The sequence below is a fragment of the Ambystoma mexicanum genome, chromosome 4p, assembly GCF_040938575.1.
Source record: "Ambystoma mexicanum isolate Mex_15411 chromosome 4p, UKY_AmexF1_1, whole genome shotgun sequence".
NCBI lineage: Eukaryota > Metazoa > Chordata > Amphibia > Caudata > Ambystomatidae > Ambystoma > Ambystoma mexicanum.
Genome location: NC_090927.1, coordinates 1,233,134,863 through 1,233,157,617, shown reverse-complemented (window position 1 = coordinate 1,233,157,617; position 22,755 = coordinate 1,233,134,863). Strand labels below are relative to the sequence as shown.

General features: G+C 47.8%; 1 protein-coding gene across 1 annotated transcript in view; it reads right to left on the bottom strand.

Annotated features, from left to right (window-relative positions):
* The window catches only part of CAPN9 (calpain 9), a 267,256-nt gene that overhangs the window by 86,247 nt on the left and 158,254 nt on the right, over nt 1-22,755 (bottom strand). Inside the window, exons 10-11 of the mRNA XM_069606888.1 lie at nt 20,766-20,923; nt 14,126-14,334 (exon numbers count right to left, since the gene is read on the bottom strand). Coding sequence (XP_069462989.1) covers nt 14,126-14,334; nt 20,766-20,923 — 367 coding nt within the window. The remainder of the gene's footprint in view (nt 1-14,125; nt 14,335-20,765; nt 20,924-22,755) is intronic.

Here is a 22,755-nt window from a genome sequence, read left to right as displayed (position 1 = left end):
GATAACACACAACATGGGCAGAACACACGTTTCTGCTGCTTGTGGGCAACGTCGCAATCATACATTCTAGAGGGAGGCGATGATTTGCATCTCATTCCGGACACTCACGGTGCAGAAGAAAGGAGGACCGGCAACAGTTGCTCTCTGAACGTGCCTATACTCTACTTTCCCTAGTTAGCGCTGCTGCGCCGCCTATCTAAAAGTGGAAAGGTAATGAACAACTCAACCAGCACTGTGTTGTGACAAAATTCACAGTGCTATGTCATCACCAGGTGTCCCGCATCACTTCTCCTCCGATCAGCCTCGCTCCCACACTTGGCTTTGACTTAAAACTACAAGTAGGACCCCAAATTCTTTCTTTGGCAATGATACTTTACTGGCCGATGGTCTGTGTTCACAGGTTAAGCTAAAAGAACTCTAATACTAGAAAACTAAAAAGAAGACCGAACTCAACCACCTCAGCAGGTCTAGTAAGCTATCCCCTGGGGATTAAGTTAATTATAGCTTGTAGCACTTAGTCAAGGACCATTTCTACCTTTGTCGACCGGTTTCAATGGGATGGCAGGTCTTCTGCCCACTTTCATTAGGATGCTCTAACCCAGTTCTGTGGGATATACTCACATAGGATGTTGGTCGAGGCTCAGCCACAGCACATTTTACCACATACTTATTATTGTGCAGGTGCTGTGCATTCCATCCTTGACTCTGTAAGACAGTCTCTCCAATCACGCATTCTTAGCCAAGAACGGATGCACACTCATTCGAGTTCCTTTACTCGGTGCTGGACCGTCTCTGTTTGGGGCTTCTCACTACAGCTCCAAACAGAGGCGTTCCACCATCAGGAACTCAGGTTGGTGGCCACTCACCTGCTTGTATCAATAACTTCATGTTGTAGGTTCCTCAGCACCCCTTGATATGATAGGTTATTTATTATGTGCTTAATACCCAGAGGTTTAAGCGTGGACCCGGGGATCTAACCTCTGGTGCTCCATGTCGTCTTGCTTCCAAGGCGAGCGCGATGCAGCTGAGCTATCCTCCCAAGACAAACTTCCTCTTCAGCAGGTCTGGGCGGGTGTAGGTGTTTTCCAGTGTGGTCCATTCCCAGTCTGGGGTAAGGAAGATCCACCGTTGCCACGGACCAGGGACAGAAAATCTAGGGGCTACTTCTGAGATGAGCCCTCAGTGACCCACGGTAGAGGAACCCCTAGTTAGATCCTCAGGGCACCTGACCAGTACATTCCAGGAGATGGGAATGTGCCAGGAGGGTTGAGTGTGTAACAACTGCCTCAAATGGGTCCCATTCAGGTATGGAATTTAAGGAGAGGCATAACACATAGGTAGTAGGGTGTTAAGGGAGAGGATATTTTAAATAAAAGAGGACAGAAACATAGCACAGGGGTTTAATAAAATTCTTTATTAATGTGTAAATGAGTTGACTGTGAATACTGGACTTACCTGACTTTATCAAGGTGTCACCTTGTCTCGGGAGGATTGCTCAGTGGCCTTGCAAGCAAGACGACCCAGAGCAACACAGGTTCGATCCCATGGTCCGCGCTTAGAAACCTCTGGGTATTAAGTGAGTTATAAATAACCTATCATATCATATCCCTACTGTGGGGGAAACCTGCAACCTTCAGACTAAGGACAAGAACAGTGGACTTACCTTTGTGGAAATTTCAGGGCAGGAACTGAAGGACGATGACAAAAAAAAGTTGAGAAGAACCATTGGAAGCAGGACAGGGGAAGGCAGAGGTAGAGTGTGTGCTCCATGTGGGCCGTTGCCTTGACCACCCCTTCCCGCAGGCTCGCTACATCGATCCTGCAAGCTGGTTCTCGTATGTCAGCTGTGGCCTGGCAGAGCCCAGAGCCTGGGCTGCAGGTCAGGAGTAACCAAGGATCCAGCATGGCCTGGGGGATGTTAGCCCTCCCGCGTGCCAGACTTGGTGGGAGCAAATATTGACAAAAAGTCCTGTGCCGCATGATGTGCCGGCCAAGGGGAAGATTAGCCCCAATCTGGGGCAGAGTGCACAGAGTGGTCCGAGACGCAGAGCATGGCCTCAGACTCATACGACCTGCCCGGGGCCAGAGGGGGTTGGCTGGAGAGTAATGAAGAGCCAAGCCCTAGGTTGTGTGTGGAGTGTGGCTTTGGTAAAGAGGCACCCTCAACCCTGGCCCATGCGATCATGGTGATCCAGACAAGCAGTGCTGGGGTCCCAGAGTGGGTGGGTCGGAAGAAAATCAAGCAGCTGGGCGCATGCACTTGGTGGTCTGTGTGAAGGTAGCGTGACCTGCAGGGATAAGACCGCCCACGCTGAGGTTAGGCAGGGAGGGCGGTCAAGAAGTAATCTTCCTCGCCAGCACAAGCTGTCACACAGTGGCCCTCACCAATGAGGGGATTGTGACGTGTCTGCCCTCTCTGGGACAAGACTGCGAGGGCTGTGAACAAACCTTCCTGCATTCTACGTGGCCGGGGTGCTCTAGAGGCGTGTGGTGGGATTGTAGCAGGCTCTGCCCAGGTACGTGGTGACCTGGGTGGAGCCTAGAAAAAGACGTCCACTCTCGGGCCCACCCACTGGGGCGAGCCCATCTGGACTGACAATGCCGGCATGGCGGAAAGTCTGTAGTCTTGCCAGGGAGGAAATTTGATCTGCTGTGGCCTAAGACATGGAAAACCTCCAGCAAAGACGGAAGATGGAGCTCAAATATCAGCAATGCAATGCCCATGAGCGCAGTTTAATTAGCCTGTGGCAGCCGCCAGCGCCAGAGTGGGGCTTGCATCCATTGGAAGAAGGATGCCACCCGGACAAAACCATAAAGGTGTTGTGGAGAGTTGTTTATAGACTTGCACTGACACATCTAAGCGGTTCCATGTGTTAATATGCCCACAAAAATATCGCCATACAAAACTATTGCCATATTTTTCCGGCGACATTAAGGCATGGAACCTGCGGGGGACACCCCTGCAGCCCCCCGCTCCCAAAAAAACCCTAATATTATCCCCACTAAAAATATTGCCTATGGCCGTTCCCGACAGCCATGTATATGGCGATATTTTTGGTGGGGATAATATTGCCTGATACCATTTAAGCTTAGACCTGTGCTTAAGGCAGACAGCAGCTGCCAAGGAAGAAACTATTCGTTTTGTCGGGGGAAAGGGTAATTAGTGAAACAGAAGGAGAGCCCAAGGGAAGGTATAATTAGGAGCCTGCCCAAGGTTCGTTTGGTTTAAGGGTTGCCTTAAAGGGGTATCCATTACCCTCACTCTTTAATAAAGGGAGTGAAAACATTTAGATGGTGGGCTGTGCTATAGCATCTTGTGCTTTTTAATTTAAGTGCTGCAACGCTAACCCACTCCCCGTGTACTGCACGTTATTTCTCCATCATGACCGCAGCATGGTGTCTCCGTATTCATATCTTCATGTTGCAGGTTGCTCAGCGCTCCTTCCACTTCAGCTGGTCTGGGAGGGTGGGACTGTTTCCCAGTGCAGTCCATCGCCGGTCTCGGGTAAGGAAGGACCACCCTTGACCCGGACCAGGGCCAGAAAATCTGGGGGTTGCACAACACTCGCCAGCACAGCCACTGATGAACCCATTCAAACACCCACAAACCTCAGCACTACCGCACCCCAACCCTCACAGAAACCCAAACCAACACACACCACTCCTACAACCCAAAAACCCCAAGCATAATTGCTATGAATCCTGCCAGGATCTGCATCCCACACAATGACAGGTCACGAAGCCCTGAAACGGCACTGCCACCGCCTGTTGATTCAACGCAGTCCCAATGGCTCCCAGGAGTTACACAGGCCTCAAAGCCATACTGCCGCTAAGCAGAAGATGTACGAACATCATGCTCTGAGGTGCTGTTTGCGTAGTCAATGCTCCTCCTGTCTGCAGACGCCTTCTCTCATGGAAAACCACTACCCACCTTACTCGTGAAAAAACCTCTAAGCTCCGTGACAGCCGTTGGCACCACCAACGAATGCAAACAGCGAATATTGCTCTTTCAAATGTACTTAAAATAAGAACTAAATATCAGGACCCAGGAGCGGAATACGTATATAATAAATTAATGGATTTGCTGTTGCGTTTATGCATAACTGTGAGCGACTCTGAAACTGTTAATCACACAATCCATCAGTAAGTGCACCAAAGCACAGTAAAAGCATTACAAACAATACGTCTAGTTGTTACTAGTCTGCATGCTGTTTGTAGATCTAATTTTTTAATTTTTTGTGATTTGTGATTACATGCATTGCATATAATTGTCAGCAGGTGGTGCTGCAGCATTTGTTTTAATACTTGGCATACTTGTGAGAGAAAGAATCCGAAATATTTAAGACAGCACTAATGTAGGTGAGATCGGCCCGAAGTCTAGGCGCAGCCACTAGGTATATAGTTTCCCCTTATTGAGATTTTAAGGTCCACTTTTATCTGTTTCAGTGCTCATTTTGGATCACACTATGGCCAGCCACCTACTTATGTGCTGCTGCTTTTGACCACTTTTTTTAGACGTGTTACTAAATCACATGCGTTGCATATAATGGCCAGAAGAGGGCGATGCTGCGCTTGAAATAAAAGTAAAGTAGCGCAAGTGAAATAAGGAATGCGCTATGCGCGGAAGATATACACTTTGCTCTTTAGAGCTCGGGGTTCAGTTTCCTTCAGTGGGGTTTTAGGGGCCAGAGTTGCTCACTTTCAGCTTTAATGCTTGGGGTGGCCCCTTTCGGTTCAATCTTTAGCTGATGTTACCCAAAGTTAAATCAGAGGTTGTGGCATCCTAGTAAGCGACATAAAAGCTAGCACCATCACAGAATATCAGACCACGGTGAGTGCTCTTCGGTGGAATAATGGCCTACAGTGGTGCAGCCAAAATAGATGTTTTCTTAAAGTGGCATCACAGTGTTAAAATTTGACATGGTACTATAAGAAAACACCCACTTTGGTCGCACTAATGTGTAGACCAGTTTAGTTAATGCCAGGAAAACATGCCATGCCACTGAAAGAAAATGCCCACACTGGCTTCCCCAATGTAGTCCCACACACTTGCACGTAAGAACGCTCATCAAGTTGACTTTTCCCATAATTCCAGTAAAACATCTCATGACACTGTAAGCAAACGTCGATGCACACATATGTATACCCGTTCATACATGCAACATAAACCTAAACAAAAAGATCACAGTGAACTCTCATTGACATGCATAGATACGCAGACACAACCCTGCACGTATTCATTCATACATACATACACACCCTCGCATGCATACTTACATACACAAACACCTTACCTGCACCAGCCTTGGACTCCACGCAGCCTCCTCACAACCCCTGTCCTCTGGGTCCCCTGTACCGTGCAGACAGGAGCCAGGAAGCAGGAGAGCGTGTCCTAGATTTTGACATGTGCGGTACAGCTGGAACTCCAGAAACCACCACCCCAGCACACCCCAAAGTGCAGGTTGCCCCGTATGCACATTTGGTCGTGCAGTTCCCCGGTCTGCTTGCTCAACATGGCATGCAACACCTGGAAAGCACTTGGGAATTTTCTCGGATCTGCAACTGGTCGGAATGCAGACAGACTGAGCCTCGTGTGATACGTACTGTGCTTGTCATACTCTTCTAGGCTTCCTTGAGGAATCCATGCAGGAATGTTTTCAATGGTAACACGTCATTCCGACATTAAAATACAGCGGATGACTTAGCAATGCTGCCATCTTATTGCATCTTTGGAAAGGAAGGATGACTTAAGCGATCGGTCGCCACCTTGCATCTCACTGTGGTTGTGAATGAGGTCACCAGTGAAAGGATACACGCGCTGGACCGCTGGGCGCTTGTCCATCTCTCAAGAGCTCTGCTACTGATGCCCCTGAAAGGTTCCCACACATGAACAGGGCTGGGCTTGCCAAACCACTTGGAAGCCAATCAGGGGTTCAGGTTATCCACTGTGAATTTGTATGAAGAAAATGCACATAGACACAGCTTCTGTGAATTGTTTTACATGTGTGTTCATTTAAAAACCAAAACGCACAACTAGATTTCTGTCTTAAAAGGCAGGTCCCTGTATGCTGCAGCACACCAACTCTTGCCACCCGCCACGTCTACTTCGGGGTATGTCAGCCAGGAAACACATGCCCATTCTCAGTGCAGTTTACTTCAGAGTGCAAAGCACATCAAGCGATAAGCGACTCGGTGCAGCGACCTACAGGATCATTGATTCTCAACAATTGTTAATGTTAAAGGACATTTGTACCGTGCACTATCACCACCAAAGTGGTCCCCTGGCGCTCTGGCGGCTCTGAAAAAGGGGAGGAGAGGGGTGGGTTAGTGGGCTAAGCTGGAAAAGTGCAAGAGAGCAGTGATGTGCTGTTGGGAGCCTCAGCCCGGTGGGTCTGTTGGCTGGGCTTGGGGTGTTTTACAGTTGATGGTTGTCGTGTGCTGTGGTGCAAGTCTATGTGTGGTTTGTTTTGGTGTTGCATTGATGTGAAGTTTGTGCGGATTGCTGCATTTAAGGCTTGTGGTTGTGTTTGGTTAGAGTTTGAGAGGTGTATGCAGAGGGGTGGAATTGTTAGTTAGTTGGTTGGTTAGTTGGCATTGCTGTCCCTGCAATTATGGGATTCCATCTAGGTGCGGTACATGCTGACATTCACATTTCTATCTAGATGTGACGCGAGCTAAAGTTCAGAATTCTATACGAGTGTGGCACAGGCTAACAGTCATATTTGTATCTAGATGCGACGTGAGATAAAGTTAAGAATCCTGAGTGTGGCACACGCTAACAATCACATTTCTCTCTAGATGTGACGCAAGCTAGGGTTCATTTCCCTACATGTGTGGCGCTAGTATATCCATCACAAGGCAACATTTACAATCCATTTAGAGTGATCACAAGTCTTCCTAAGTATGTGTCTAGATGTGACGCAAGCTAGGTTAAGAATTCCATCTAAGTGTGACACATGGTAACATTCACATTTCTGTCTAGATGCGATGCAGGTTAAGGTTAAGACTTCCATCTGAGTGCGGCACATGCTAACATTCATATTTGTGTCAAGATGTGACATGAGCGAGGTTAAGAATTCCATCTAAGTGTGGCGAATGGTAACATTCACATTCTGTCCAGATGCGATGCAGGCTAAGGTTAAGACTTCCATCTAAGTGCGGCACATGCCAACATTCACATTTCTGTCCAGATGCGACGCAGGCTAATCTTGACCGTTCTCTATAGGTGTAGCACTAGTTAACATTGGGTAGTATGTTAGTGCGTGATGCAGAGCAATATTTACAGTCCAGCCAAGGATGGGTTTGGGCCAGTGATAACTAACCTCTCTAGGTATGCATGTTGCAAAACCATGGCAGTCTACACCATGGGAGGTAGGCAGAGTGGCGAGGGCTTTCCGGAGTAGAGCAACTGCTCCACACCCCACCCACAGTTCTGTTGGTGTACGCTAACTGCTGGCTTCACTGACCTCCCCTGCGGACACCTGCCGACACATACTGGAGCTTCCATTGCAGGAGCCGCCCTTTGCCTCAAGGCCCCTAGCCAAGAGGGCTGCCAGGCAGTGGGCTGCCCAAGACAGGCCCGGGATGAAAGTGTAGTTAGCCAATAGGGGCCGGTGGGAGGGCACAGGAGGCAGAATTAAGAGGAAGCAGGTAGGAAGCATCGCGGGCTTCGGGCGGCTGCCTGGGGTGAAACTATCGCGCACAATGCTATGGAAATAAGGGCTGGGGCATCAGGGCAAAGTGCTTACCTGCAAGCCATGATGGTAAAAGGCGCAGGAAGAATGTTTGCTGGGGGGTTAGCCCCTCGCTGGCAAGCGTGGTGGAAATGGCCAATAGGGGCCGGTGGGAGGGCACGGGAGGCGGGAATAAGGGGAAGCAGCTAGGAAGCATCGCGGGCCGTGGGGCTGCCTGGGGTGAAGCTAACGCGCACAATGCTATGGAAATAAGGGCTGGGGCATCAGGGCAAAGTGCTTACCTGCAGGCCATGATGGGAAATGGTACAGGAAGCACGTTTGCTGGGGGTTAGGTACTCGCCGGCATGCATGGTGGAAATGGCCAATAGGGGCCGGTGGGAGGGTACGGGAGGCGGGAATGAGGGGAAGCAGGTAGGAAGCATCGCGGGCCGCGTGGCTGCCTGGGGTGAAACTATTGCGCACAATGCTATAGAAATTAGGGCTGGGGCATCAGGGCAAAGTGCTTACCTGCAGGGCATGATGGTAAATGGCACAGGAAGCACATTTGCCGGGGGTTAGGCCCTCGCCGGCAAGCACAGTGGAAATGGCCAATAGGGGCCGGTGGGAGAGTACGGGAGGCGGGAATGAAGGGAAGCAGGTAGGAAGCATCGCGGGCCGTGGGGCCGCCTGGGGTGAAACTTTCGCGCACAATGCTATGGAAATAAGGTCTGGGGCATCAGGGCAAAGTGCTTACCTGCAGGCCATGATGGTAAATGGCGCAGGAAGCACGTTTGCCGGGGGTTCGGCATTCGCCGGGAAGCATGGTGGAAATGGCCAATAGGGGCCGGTGGGAGGGCACCGGAGGCCGGAATAAGGGGAATCAGGTAGGAAGCATCGCGGGCCGCGGGGATGCCTGGGGTGAAACTATCACGCACAATGCTATGGAAATAAGGGCTGGGGCACCAGGGCAAAGTGCTTACCTGCAAGCCATGATGGTAAAAGGCGCAGGAAGAATGTTTGCTGGGGGGTTAGCCCCTCGCTGGCAAGCGTGGTGGAAATGGCCAATAGGGGCCGGTGGGAGGGCACGGGTGGCGGGAATAAGGGGAAGCAGCTAGGAAGCATCGCGGGCCGTGGGGCTGCCTGGGGTGAAGCTAACACGCACAATGCTATGGAAATAAGGGCTGGGGCATCAGGGCAAAGTGCTTACCTGCAGGCCATGATGGTAAATGGCGCAGGAAGCACATGTAATGATTATTACACCTGTCTAAGGTGGCATAGGCTAATCTTGACTGTTCTTTCTATAAGTTAGTTAACAATGGCACTAGTTAAAATTGGCTCTGCGGACCTACCAATGATATATAATGCGCTATACAAATGGCAAGCAACTTAGCATAACACTATGTTAGTGCGTAGTGCAGTGCAAAACTTATAGTCCAGTCAAGAATGTATTTCAGTTGGTGGTAACTAATCACTTTAGTATGCATGTTGTAATACTATGGCAGTCAACATCATGGAGAGGAAGGTAGAGTGGCAGGGCTTTCTGGAGTACAGTGATTGCTCTACCCCCCCAAGCCACACTTACAGTTTTGTTGGTGTCTGTTGGCTTTCTTTGCTTCCCCTGCGGACACATCTTGGGGCTGCCTGTTTGATCCACCCTTTGCCTTTGGGCCCTTAGCCACAGGGCTGCTGAGCAGAGCATTGCAAAGGTTTGGCTCAAAAAGGGAGGAGTTGGCCAATCAGGGCAGCGGGGAGGCAAAGAGAGGCGGGATTAGGGGAGAGAAGGCTCTGGTGCGGCTCTGAAGCCCGCGAGGGCTCCACAGGGCCTGCCACCGCCATGATGGTCCTGAGTGGCATGGGGGTCAAGAGTGCGCCCGCTCACCTGATGCCAAGCTGGAAAATGGCACAGGGAGCTGGCGTGCAGTGGCATCCACAGTAGCCCAACGGATGGGAGCTGGCCAATCAGGGCAGGGGGGAGGCACAGGGAGGCGGGATTAGGGGAGAGAAGGCTCCACAGGGCTCTGAGGCCCGCGAGGGCTCCACAGGGCCTGCCACCGCCATGATGGTCCTGAGGGGCCTGGGGTTCAAGAGTGCGCCCGCTCACCTGATGCCAAATTGGAAAATGGCACAGGGAGCGGACGTGCAGCGGCATCCACAGTAGCCCAATGGATGGGAGCTGCCCAATCAGGGCAGAGAGGGAGGCACAGAGAGGCGGGATTAGGGGAGAGAAGGCTCTGGTGCGGCTCTGAAGCCCGCGGGGGCTCCACATGGCCTGCCACCACCATGATGGTCCTGAGGAGGCCTGGGGGTCAAGAGTGCGCCCGCTCACCTGATGCCAAGCTGGAAAATGGCACAGGGAGCGGGCGTGCAGCGGCATCCACAGTTGCCCAATGGATGGGACCTGGCCAATCGGGGCAGGGGGGAGGCACAGAGGGGCGGGATTAGGGGAGAGAAGGCTCCAGGGCGGCTCTGAAGCCCGCGAGGGGTCCACAGGGCCTGCCACCGCCATGATGGTCCTGAAGAGGCCTAGGGGTCAAGAGTGCGCCCGCTCACCTGATGCCAAGCTGGAAAATGGCAAAGGGAGCGGGCGTGCAGCGGCATCCACAGTAGCCCAATGGATGAGAGCTGGCCAATCAGGGCAGGGGTGAGGCACAGAGCGGCGGGATTAGGGGAGAGAAGGCTCCGGTGCGGCTCTGAAGCCTGGGAGGGCTCCACAGGGCCTGCCACCGCCATGATGTTCTGAGGGGGCCTGGGGGTCAAGAGTGCGCCCGCTCACCTGATGCCAAGCTGGAAAATGGCACAGGGAGCGGGCGTGCAGCGGCATCCACAGTAACCCAACGGATGGGAGCTGGCCAATCAGGGTAGGGGGGAGGCACAGAGAGGCGGGATTAGGGGAGAGAAGGCTCCGGTGTGAGGGCTCCACAGGGCATGCCACCGCCATGATGGTCCTGAGGGGGCCTAGGGGTCAAGAGTGCGCACGCTCACCTGATGCCAAGCTGGAAAATGGCACAGGGAGCGGGCGTGCAGCAGCATCCACAGTAGCCCAATGGATGGGAGCTGGCCAATCAGGGCAGGGGGGAGGCACAGAGAGGCTGGATTAGGGGAGATAAGGCTCCGGTGTGAGGGCTCCACAGGGCCTGCCACTGCCATGATGGTCCTGAGGGGGCCTAGGGGTCAAGAGTGCGCCCGCTCACCTGATGCCAAGTTTGAAAATGGCACAGGGAGCGGACGTGCAGCGGCATCCACAGTAGCCCAATGGATGGGAGCTGCCCAATCAGGGCAGAGGGGGAGGCACAGAGAGGCGGGATTAGGGGAGAGAAGGCTCCGGTGCGGCTCTGAAGCCCGCGAGGGCTCTACATGGCATTCCACCGCCATGATGGTCCTGAGGAGGCCTGGGGGTCAAGAGTGCGCCCGCTCACCTGATGCCAAGCTGGAAAATGGCACAGGGAGCGGGCGTGCAGCGGCATCCACAGTTGCCCAATGGATGGGAGCTGGCCAATCGGGGCAGGGGGGAGGCACAGAGAGGCGGGATTAGGGGTGAGAAGGCTCCAGGGCGGCTCTGAAGCCCGCAAGGGGTCCACAGGGCCTACCACCGCCATGATGGTCCTGAGGGGGCCTAGGGGTCAAGAGTGCGCCCGCTCACCTGATGCCAAGCTGGAAAATGGCACAGGGAGCGGGCGTGCAGCAGCATCCACAGTAGCCCAATGGATGGGAGCTGGCCAATCAGGGCAGGGGGGAGGCACAGAGAGGCAGGATTAGGGGAGAGAAGGCTCCGGTGCGGCTCTGAAACCCGTGAGGGCTCCACAGGGCCTTCCACCGCCATGATGGTCCTGAGGGGGCCTGGGGGTCAAGAGTGCGTCCGCTCACCTGATGCCAAGCTGAAAATTGATGAGAGGGTTATCCTTCTGACTACAGGACCCATGCGGAGTACAGGTACTTTTTGCCAGGATACTAAAATCATCACTATTAAACCCTACACAAGTATCGGTTTTCATATTCCTTACCATATAAAAATGTATCACAATTCACTTAAAAGGAATCTTCCCCCATTAGCTTTTGCCAGCAAAATGTATGTTCCTCAAAGTGATATAACGTGCCCCAAGGACATCTGGGGGACACCTATGCTGAACAGCAGGATTCCTTCTTCAGGGCTAATAGGACATTCAGGAGGCCAGGTTCATTTTCCCGATCTGCCTCCTGTTCTGAGGCCGCATGAGGTAATTCGAGGACCATTGTACAGCCAGTATGTAAATATACTAGAAAAGACCATACAAAATGTACCAGTATCTAAAAGACCCAATACAATAAGACCAACCTAAAATATCTAGATGTCATATGGTAGTAAGGTGCTGTGTGCTTAGAAAGATTAAAGTGCTTAAAAGTATGGTAAAATGCTATACAAATATAACAGTAACCCAAGCCTGCAAGCCATACATGAAATGCATACATTCAATGATCCCCATAACCTGGAAACACACAAGCCCTCACTTACACAGGGGGGTGTAATAGACATAACGTGAGATACATATCTGTATATAAATGCCATTTTTCTATGCAACAGATCTCTGATTCCATACATTGATGGCGAAGTTCTTTGATTCACTCGTGAATGTAACTTCATGTGCAATATGGAGATGGCTGACAAGGGGCAGGATTAGGCCTGGGCGCTCTACTGCTATTCAGAATTAAACATCTAGAGATTTATGCATAAGGAGGTAAGGAATTTGAAGACACTGGACGATAGGCAGAGATAAGTCTAGAATGCCTACTGCTATTCAGAATTAAACATCTAGAGATTTATGCATAAGGAGGTGAAGAATTTGAAGACACTGGACGATAGGCAGAGGTAAGTCTAGAATGCCTACTGCTATTCAGAATTAAACATCTAGAGATTTATGCATAAGGAGGTAAAGAATTTGAAGACACTGGACGATAGGCAGAGATAAGTCTAGAATGCCTACTGCTATTCAGAATTAAACATCTAGAGATTTATGCATAAGGAGGTGAAGAATTTGAAGACACTGGACGATAGGCAGAGCTAAGTCTAGAATGCCTACTGCTATTCAGAATTAAACATCTAGAGATTTATGCATAAGGAGGTGAAGAATTTGAAGACACTGGACGATAGGCAGAGGTAAGTCTAGAATGCCTACTGCTATTCAGAATTAAACATCTAGAGATTTATGCATAAGGAGGTGAAGAATTTGAAGACACTGGACGATAGGCAGAGCTAAGTCTAGAATGCCTACTGCTATTCAGAATTAAACATCTAGAGATTTATGCATAAGGAGGTGAAGAATTTGAAGACACTGGACGATAGGCAGAGGTAAGTCTAGAATGCCTACTGCTATTCAGAATTAAACATCTAGAGATTTATGCATAAGGAGGTGAAGAATTTGAAGACACTGGAAGATAGGCAGAGGTAAGTCTAGAATGCCTACTGCTATTCAGAATTAAACATCTAGAGATTTATGCATAAGGAGGTAAAGAATTTGAAGACACTGGACGATAGGCAGAGGTAAGTCTAGAATGCCTACTGCTATTCAGAATTAAACATCTAGAGATTTATGCATAAGGAGGTAAAGAATTTGAAGACACTGGACGATAGGCAGAGGTAAGTCTAGAATGCCTATTGTTATTCAGAATTAAACATCTAGAGATTTATGCATAAGGATGTAAAGAATTTGAAGACACTGGACGATAGGCAGAGGTAAGTCTAGAATGCCTACTGTTATTCGGAATTAAACCTGTAGAGATGCAATCATATACATGGATGTTTGTGTGTGAGAAAACAGTGAGATACAAGCAGGCAGGTTATTTTAGCTCTTGTGAACAAGCTGCCTGTGATTGTGTTATATCGTAGTGTCGTTCCCTACATAATGCTTGGGGACCACCTTTAATTCTTTTAAATAAATAAATTCGAGTTTTGATCAAACTGCTTGTTTCTCGTCCAAAACGATGGGGTGGGTCAGCATACTACGTGGCATTCAACCAGGGGTGCCTGCTCAGTGACGAAGCCATACATTAACCAAAATACATCTTACAAAGACCCTCAGCAATCTTGTTGGTGTATTTTGGGGAATTTTCTTTCAAGAGTTTACTTGTCTGACTATTGGGGTGATCAGAACTTTCATAGCCTGGATGAAGAACATGCTGCTGTAATCTGAAGCTGCACTGGAGACTGCGTGGATGCTGCAGGCTGCAGGGGCAGTGTGTAAAGGTGCAACATTGCTGCAACTGCTGCACGTGTGCTAACTCCCCTCTGAGACACCGAATGCTTTTGCTAGGATTTTAGTTGGGAAGCCATTTTATGAATATACAAATGTCCCGAGGAAGCGCAACTGGTACAAAACAAGCGTCGACTCATCACACTCACATTTTAGTCTGCACTCACAAACATTACCCGAGCCAGCCTAAATGTCCGTAAAATGTAGACTTTGCAGATTGGCACTTACTCTATAGTAGCTTTCTTCTCTGCAAACACTCTCAGGCAGAAGTCGGCTTCCTGGTTAGGCTCGAAGGTCGTCGGAACCAGCACATATTCTCCTGGCGGCAATCTGAATCTTTGCGAGATTTCCCTAGTGTTGATGTAGGTTTTACTTCTTGCCTTGGACTGATTATATCTGAAGTAATCTTTAGTCAGTTGATGGTCTTTCCCGGGGCTCTAAAATGATAAATGAACGGCAATGTTTCATTGACAATTTCCAAAACAACAAATAATGCTATGATGGATATCATTTTAGCAGAAATATTCTTGACCCCAAGAGAGCCTATTAGGGCGTGATCCGGAGTAGTACATTCATGAACTGTAACAGATGCACAATGCTGCCACTTTGTGTCAGGCTTCTCTGCAAGGCGCCCAGCACATGCAGCTGAGATGAAACCCTATTTGTGAGGTCTTAAAGTTAACACACATAGGACCTGATTCATGGAACATTTTCCTATGGGATTGCATCGTTATAAACCTCCTCCATGAATCAGGCCCTAATAATGTAAACAGATACAATGTACATCGACCTTTAACCTGAAGAATTCCCAAGCTACAAAGAAGACCAACTCCTTTCCTTTGAGGATCACCGGCAACCGGCTCTGAGTGGACATGTGGGTGCCCATCTCAATGAAGCAGTGTGTGGTGTGAAGCAAGTGTGTGAAGCTGTTGGCTGAGTCTCACATATGCACTGGTATTATCCACTTTTGCCGAATGGCGATTTTGCAGAAATTCTTTTTATTGCATTTTGTACTGCCTTTTTTTTTTACCACACAAATACAGATGTTAAGTTTGGGTATAGAAGGGGACAGTGCGGGGTGGAAGGCACGGTCTCCGGACGGCGTCCCCCCTTTTTGTTGCTGTAAAAAAACGCATTATAATCTGCAACAAAAAGTCTAAGGAACAGCCATGTGGTAAAACAAATATGAGGCATGTTCATAGATGCGTTGCACTGGCATGTCTGTTTTGTATTAAATAAAAATGATCTCATCCAGCATTGAAAAGGACCCCTTTTCTCAACATTGAAACATCCAGTAATGCCCATAGCAGAAAAACACACATTTCCAATAAGCATTGATATTTCCAATGCACGACAACCAATAATCCCCAGTTCCCATTGGCAAAGATTACAGACCCTGGCACCCACATCAGTAGTTCATTCGGCAGAAATCTATTCCTGAATCAGTATTCTGTTGCCAGTGACCCTTGGTATTTCTTGGCATAGAGGTGAGTTTATTTGGATAACTGCTTGGGCAATTGAGGTCCACCCTTCTCGCATTTTATTTCTTTCGTCAGCCTGCTATACCCGTACAAAAGCTTGTAAATAACGTTATTATAACTGGCTAGTTGTGACATCACTTTTGACCGATAACATGAAAATAACATCACTTCCGTAATAGCTGATTATAGCTCAGATGTGACATCACAATCACGCGGCCGCACGTCTCATCAAGGGTCTACGCAGATACGACCACATCACCCAGGTCCTCATCGACCTTCACTGGCTCCCACTGCACGCACAAATCACCTTCTAGTTTTGCTGCATCATCTATAAGGCAGTCGCCCTTAAGTCATCCAGCTACCTTGCCAAGAAACTCAGCCTTTCCGTTGGCCAGTGCACCACCAGAAGCCAGCACACGTGCAGATTGAAATCCGCTGCTGCAAAAAGGAAAGGATAAGAAAACAAGCCGCCTCGGCCTACGCCCCAAGATTATGGAACCTCCTCCATGTCAGAATCAGACACGCCCCGACGCTCCTGCAATTCAGAAAAGAACTCAAGACCCACCCTTTCAAGGAGTCTCTCCCCCTCAACACCTAAGCAATCACGTTGCCCCCATGCCACGTGACTCGCCAGATGCCCTCTTCACATTTCCTCTCCTCCCGCCACCCTGTACAGCTGTACCCCGCCTCTGGGCCCCTCTGTATCCTACCCCCTGTATATGTGTTCTGTTGTTACCTCTGAAAAGCGCTCCATTATGTATCTGTACTTTTGTATACTTCTGTAAAGCACTATGTAGTGCAACTGTATTTTTGTATACATCCATACAGAGCTCTGTTGCTTCTCGAAGAAAGGTCCACGCTCAATAAACATAATAAAATAATAACAATGCCTGCTACCTGAACCAGTGTAGAGCAGAGTTCCAGTTGCCGCTACAGTACTTTATTAAGGCTGTGACTAGCTTTTCTAATTCCCTTCTGTGACACTTTAGAGCCATTTATCGGCAGGGAACTGTTTATGGCTGTATGTTTATTTTGAGCACTACTGCAGCTTCACACATGAGAGCTAGACTCTATCTTCATGGTATCAACTATTGTAAACGACAAAACTGTTTTTAGTTGTACTTCATTTGCACTGGGGAAAGGCACTGAACCAATTAGGTGGCTGGTAGAGCGGGTGATAATACACTGTATACCGCCTGATCATTCCAGCCACCTGAGGCCCTTCCCCAGGTGTTGCCATCTTGTTTTTTTATGTGGGAAGGCAACAGCGAGCCTCTCTCTGCTGCCTCGCCATCCTCCCCTCAACCCCCCCAAAACTAAACATATCCTTTGCCCACCCCCCTGCCTCCCAATAATTGCTGGACCAGAGCTTTGTGCTCGTGTCCTGGCACTCCTCCCACTCACGGCCACCATCATAGAAATGGAAAAGTGACCTAGTCCCTTTTACTATGGCGTCAGGCATCTTTTGATTTTTCTCAGGAGATTGGTGTCGCGCAATATGCGCAGCCAATCTCCCAAAAAAAAGATACCATTTGAACCCAGGGGTTCGATTGCCAATCAACTCCATGTCAGGGGGAGCAGACATTGCTGGTAACAGCCCACAGCCCTCGCCAAAGCCCTCGCTTTGTTGGGCCTTCCTTGGCCCCGGAAGGTGGGCCATTACCGGCCATGCCCACTCCCCCCCCGATGTGGGGGTGATTTCAATATTAAACTACATATACTCTTGTTTTGCAACACATTACAAGGTTACAAGGTGCCTATCACTGCTCTTTTTTGTTTGAACAGTGTGTACTTTATTATATTTATCAACAACTGGAAGATCTCTTACATTAGATTAAATAAGTGGCCAGTTATTAAAGGGATGTAAGTGTGTAGACACAGATTATCATGAATACATTATCCCCTAACGTACATATAAAGGCTATTGTAAGTCATGTTGCAGCTCAATGACCTTATAAAGGAACTGAACTCTTTAGTGACTTGAAATTTGCTTATAATGGGCCTCATTGCAAGTTTGGCGGTACGATTAAAAAGTGCCGGTATTCGTGGATACCAGCACATTACAGGACTGCCCGAGTACAAGTTTGCTGGTGGGGCACCTGGGTTACCGCCAGCTGGCGGTAATGACGGCAAATCCCGTCATGGAGTCCCATGCGACTCCATGAATGGGGATTAACACCGTCCCGCCGGCACTAGTAATCCAGAGACAATGCCGCCAGATGGAGTGCCGGTAAAGGTAAGTAGCAAATGCCGGTTTCCTGGTGTTTCTACTGCCAGGACACTGGCAGGGTCAGAATGAGGCCCAATGTGCGGTAGGGCACTCTTTATTCCATATATAGGTAATTTGGGGTGTTTTTTTATCTTTTGTCATATAGTTATTTCTTTTGTATGCACTTTAGAGCTTTGGGGTGCACAATTATTGAATGATTAACTGGTATCCGACATAATGAGCCCTCTAACCAAGTGGCCAAGAAAATGACTTCTTAAAACATATCATTTGACATCCTTTTGAGATGTTGAGATACTTCCAATTAAACACAAGAAAGCAAAGACAAGGAATAGTGGATTGGCACTTTGTCCAGTGCATTAGATTCGTGTAAATATACTCATATTTCTTGAACAAAAAGCAGGAATGCAACTCAACCACTTGACCCAGATGTCAAAAAGGGTTGATCGAACACATTATTACAAGTTCTTGCATATGTTTTACTCATTTGTGCATTTTGACAGATGGAAGCCGGCATCTCTCAAACAGGAACCAGTTCACCGCATTGTAAGTGACAACTGTTAGACTCCCACGTCCACAAAGTTGTTTGCAGCATCGCCACGGCATGCTGGAAGGGGTGTTAGTGATCATGGTCTGCATTCCTGCTATCGCTTCAAAGGTCTTGTGGTTACACAGAAGTCGTTAAACGCAGGCCCGTGAGATGGAAGTCAAAACGTAGCGTTTTATGTTTAAGACTATATGTTACAGAAATCCAGTATAATGTCCTGCATGTCTTAAAGGCATAGAGATGTAATTGTGATAAAATGTACCGCTGCAGTCCAACTATATACCATACATGACCACATCATGCTTTCTTAAGAAGCACCCTGGGACTGGGGTGAGCAATATCGTCCCATGTGAACACTATGGACTGGCTGTCTGTGCAACCCTGCTCAGGGGATTATGATTAATGTATAATGGAACAGATTAAGATCGGGTGAAACTACGAGATGGACGGTGGCAAGGGTGAATTTTTATCGAGGCTACATTCCGACAGATTGGGGAGATATCACCACAGATCTAGGAGGTAACTGGGGCTCAGACTCCGGTAACACAAGCCTAAAGATGACTGATCGGAGGCGGGAAACGCTATGTGAACATTTTAAATGTGACGTTTCGAACATGAAGACAAGAGATTTTCGAAAGTCACCGAAATGTTGATACATTTTTCAGGGTTTTTCTGAATAAAAAAGTAAAAAATTAAAATAAAAAACATATAATTATTCTTAATGTTATCTGTATTTAGCCTCATTTCTATTTACTGTGTAAAGCAGTAGAGGTGCAACAAGAGCTTTAATTCAAATTAGAAATGTAGGGCTTCGATGCCTACAGTGGTCCCATTTTCAACTTTTAACATAACAGCTGCTCTGCTGATATGTTAAACATCAATGTAAACCCTTACACAACTTCATTGACTATTACATCACGTGTGTAGCCTCTTCATTGTGTCACTCTGCACAGCCATTGGCCTGCAAGGCATTATTGACACCCGGAATACATCCAGAAACGTAAAGGTCAGCTTTTTACAAATAAATACTGAAAGGAATCAGTGATGTTCGTGTGTATTTCTGTGTACAAATCAGTGAAAGCTTAAAACCGGGAGCCCTAGTTATGATGCAATCAAGGATGGTAAAATGAAGACGGGAAGATATAGATACAAACATCTCCAATGAGTTGGCAAGGCTGCGGGTTTATAAAATGCTACTCCGGATCGTCTTCTGTAAAGGATCACATCCACGATGCTGTGTGGCCTAACCCTTCCTGGCCTGTGCTAAGTGTGGTCACGTGTCTCTATGTTTGAGTTGGGACTGAGAAGTGGTGAAGCCACCTGTGGCCATAACACTTCTGCAGTGTGAACCTTTGCTATTCGTGGAAGGATGCAGCCGTTTGTCCTGCTGTTTCTGTCTTCTTCAACGTTCACCCAATCAGGTTTTGCCAGAGCCAAAGGTGACAGCATGAAAAACCCTGATTGCACTAAGGTGAATGGATCATGAAACATGACATCATTGTATCCAAGTAATGAAATGATTCATACTGCTTAACAGAAGCTGTGACATAACCTCATCATGATTGTATCAAAAGCACATTGCTACTTTTTTGTCTATTTATTGTGACAAGAACTGATGAACTAATGATTCTCAAACCTGGAGTTTGTTGGATTTTGCATTTGTTGTCTTATTCAGTGTGGATTGAGGCAGTGTTGAGGGAGCAGTGGAATGATTTATAAAAGTTGAGAAGCATTTTGAAAACCCAGTAGATAGTCATTTGCACCTGCAGCGAGTGTGGGCGCATCTCCCTTCTTCTAGAAGTTGTTGCAGACGATCGTTAGTCCTTTAAAAAAAATAAACTTCTAGAAACAGCTTTTGGCTGTCTAGTGCCAAACACTTTTAGACATCTCCTTGTAACATACAGATACATTCTTTAGTCATAAAGATAATAATTAAAAATGGCATTTTTTCATTTCATGTTGTGACAAAAAGAGCAGTACTTCTTATAATGGGCTTGGAAGAAACCATGGACATTTTGAGTGACTTCAGACTTCATTTTGAGAGGCCCTGTGAAGAACTACATCTGAAAGCGGTTTTCCCTTCCTTGTGATTGCTGCTGGCCATGATGTAATCAGATCTTTCTTTGCAAATTGCCCACAATGTAATCTGGCACTTCTTTGTGGACTGGAAAGATACATTAACTGGGGAAACTGGAATCTGTCACTAATGTGCTAACTGGGCATAATGGAACCTGGCCCTGCCAAGCTAACTGGGTTTATCTTTCACAATAATATTGGATGGCATTTGTGCCGGTGCCTGATGTCTTGATGGGAATAATTGCCACGTGATTTGAGTAACACACGGATTAGGCCAACACCGGACAACTGATGCTACTAACTGAGCACCTGGTGGCAGTAGGGCCAAATAATGTCAGCTCCGAGGTGTCTGATGTAAATATGAAAAAATGTCTGACAAAGATCTACACATCAACCTCCACTATTGGCTCTGCCCCTGCTTGTTCTAGTGTGGCGCAATTCTTGGATTCAAGGATATCCCCCACATTGTCCACGCTTGCAGACAGTACTTCCTTCCCACTGGTATCACTCGGGGATCGAGTGATAATTTAGACTCACATCATAAATCGCATATCCAATTGTTCGCAGGTCACCTCCGGTTTTCTTCAACTTGCGTCGGTTCTTTTGCATCAGAGCTGCAATAAATGTGCAGTCCTTCTGTCCGTCATCTTTCTCTGTCAAATTCAATTTGATCTGGGGATTTGTCCAAAAGGTTTCTGCCAGATTTAAAGAAACAAATGATGATTTATTATACGCCTGGTTGATCATGTATGGCACAGCACATCCAACATTTCCACTCTTGTCTCCTTGATTAATCCTTAGTTACCCACATTACATTATTTATCATCAGTTTGCCATGGACAAAGAAAGGAACCAGTTCCAGTGTAAACTAGGCTCTTGAAAGAACACTTCTGTCAAATCCGTTTTAGACTCTTTTGAGGATAAGATTTTTGGAAAAAAAGGGCATAGCCGTTTGGCAGAATCTCCCTGAGTTTAGCAAGGTGCCAGAATCCACAAAGTGCGTCGGTGTGATTGTTCCCAAAAGCATTTTTAATTAATGGGTTGAAATGGTGCATTTTACAGCACATATTCCTGAATAATTTGGTAAAAAGTTAATGCAATTTATAATTTACAATTGGTTCATTTGGGAACACATAAATACATCCAATAACTTTTAAGAACACATTTTTCATGATGTCTAGATCTACAATATATGGCAAGTACTGCCACTATAAAGCACATTTTCATGAAGTCTTTGCATACATATGCCAGCATTTCCACTGTAAATGAATTTCATGGTGCCTGGGCCCACAACATTTGTCAGCATTGCCACTGTTAAGCACATTATCATGAGGTCTATGTCCACACTATTTGCCAGCAATGCAATGTAAAAAACGTTTGTTTTCATGCCCAAATATGTCAGTTACCCTATAGAGCATATTGTTATGCTCAAAATGCCCATGATTCCCCCTCACACCCTTTCCGTACACACATTAACACGCACACACACATACACACACACGCAAACCCCACAGACATCTGCCTCTGCACTCACACACACTTACCCCCAAACACACCCAAGAAATAGTGGCGGCACCAATGCAGCTCTTCATGTTTAGTGTAACAGGTAAGCACCTGGCCCCGGCTGCTCCGGGAGAATTGGACACACCTGTACTGCACATGTCCGGTAGGGTTGCCTCGCCGAGCCATTCCCAGTGTGCACCTGCAGTACAGAGAGGCCTTGTCCACACGTAAGAGTGGCTGTATTAGGTCTCTTGAGATAGATATTATTTCTCTCAGTGGTGGCTGTAAGGAATTGGCGCACCCTCACCCCCATTGTCTCGTGAGGATAGCTCGGGGGCAACGTGCTCGCCTTGGAAGCAAAATGACGCGGAGCAAAACAGGTTTGATCCCCGAGTGCATGCTTAGAAACCTCTAGGTATTAAGCGCGTTATAAATAACCAATAACAATTTCACCCTTGGTTAAGACGGGATTAGCTTGTTTGTGGTAAACTAATGCCATGGTGAATAAAGTCACCTTTTGACATGGCCTTTATTCCAGAAAAAAGTTCCATTACATGGGAACTGTGACGCAACAGGCTGCAGCTCCTGATGCCTCTGGAGAAGGCCAGCAGGTGGCCGAGCTGCTATCAGTAAGAGTAGGAACTGAAGGATTCCAAATCTGGACGCAGGGTCTTCATGTTGCAATCTCTCTCAGCTGATTCTTCCTGTGATGGCAAAGTTGTTCTCACAAGCAGTTCCAAGTCTCCAGCAACGCCTAGATATGTTTTGGCGCCTTCGCAACCGCCTGACAAACGCTTACAGGGAAGGTGCTTCAGTATGATATGATATGATAGATTATTTATAACGCACTTAATACCCATATGTATCTAAGCGCGGACCCAGCGATCAAACCTGTGTTGCTCCGTGTCTTCTTGCTTCCAAGGCGAGCACGTTGCCCCTGAGCTATTCTCCCGAGACAAATTATGTGAGTATTATGTGAATAACCTGCAAAGCACTGCTGGTGGGAGAGGACGTACGCAAAGTT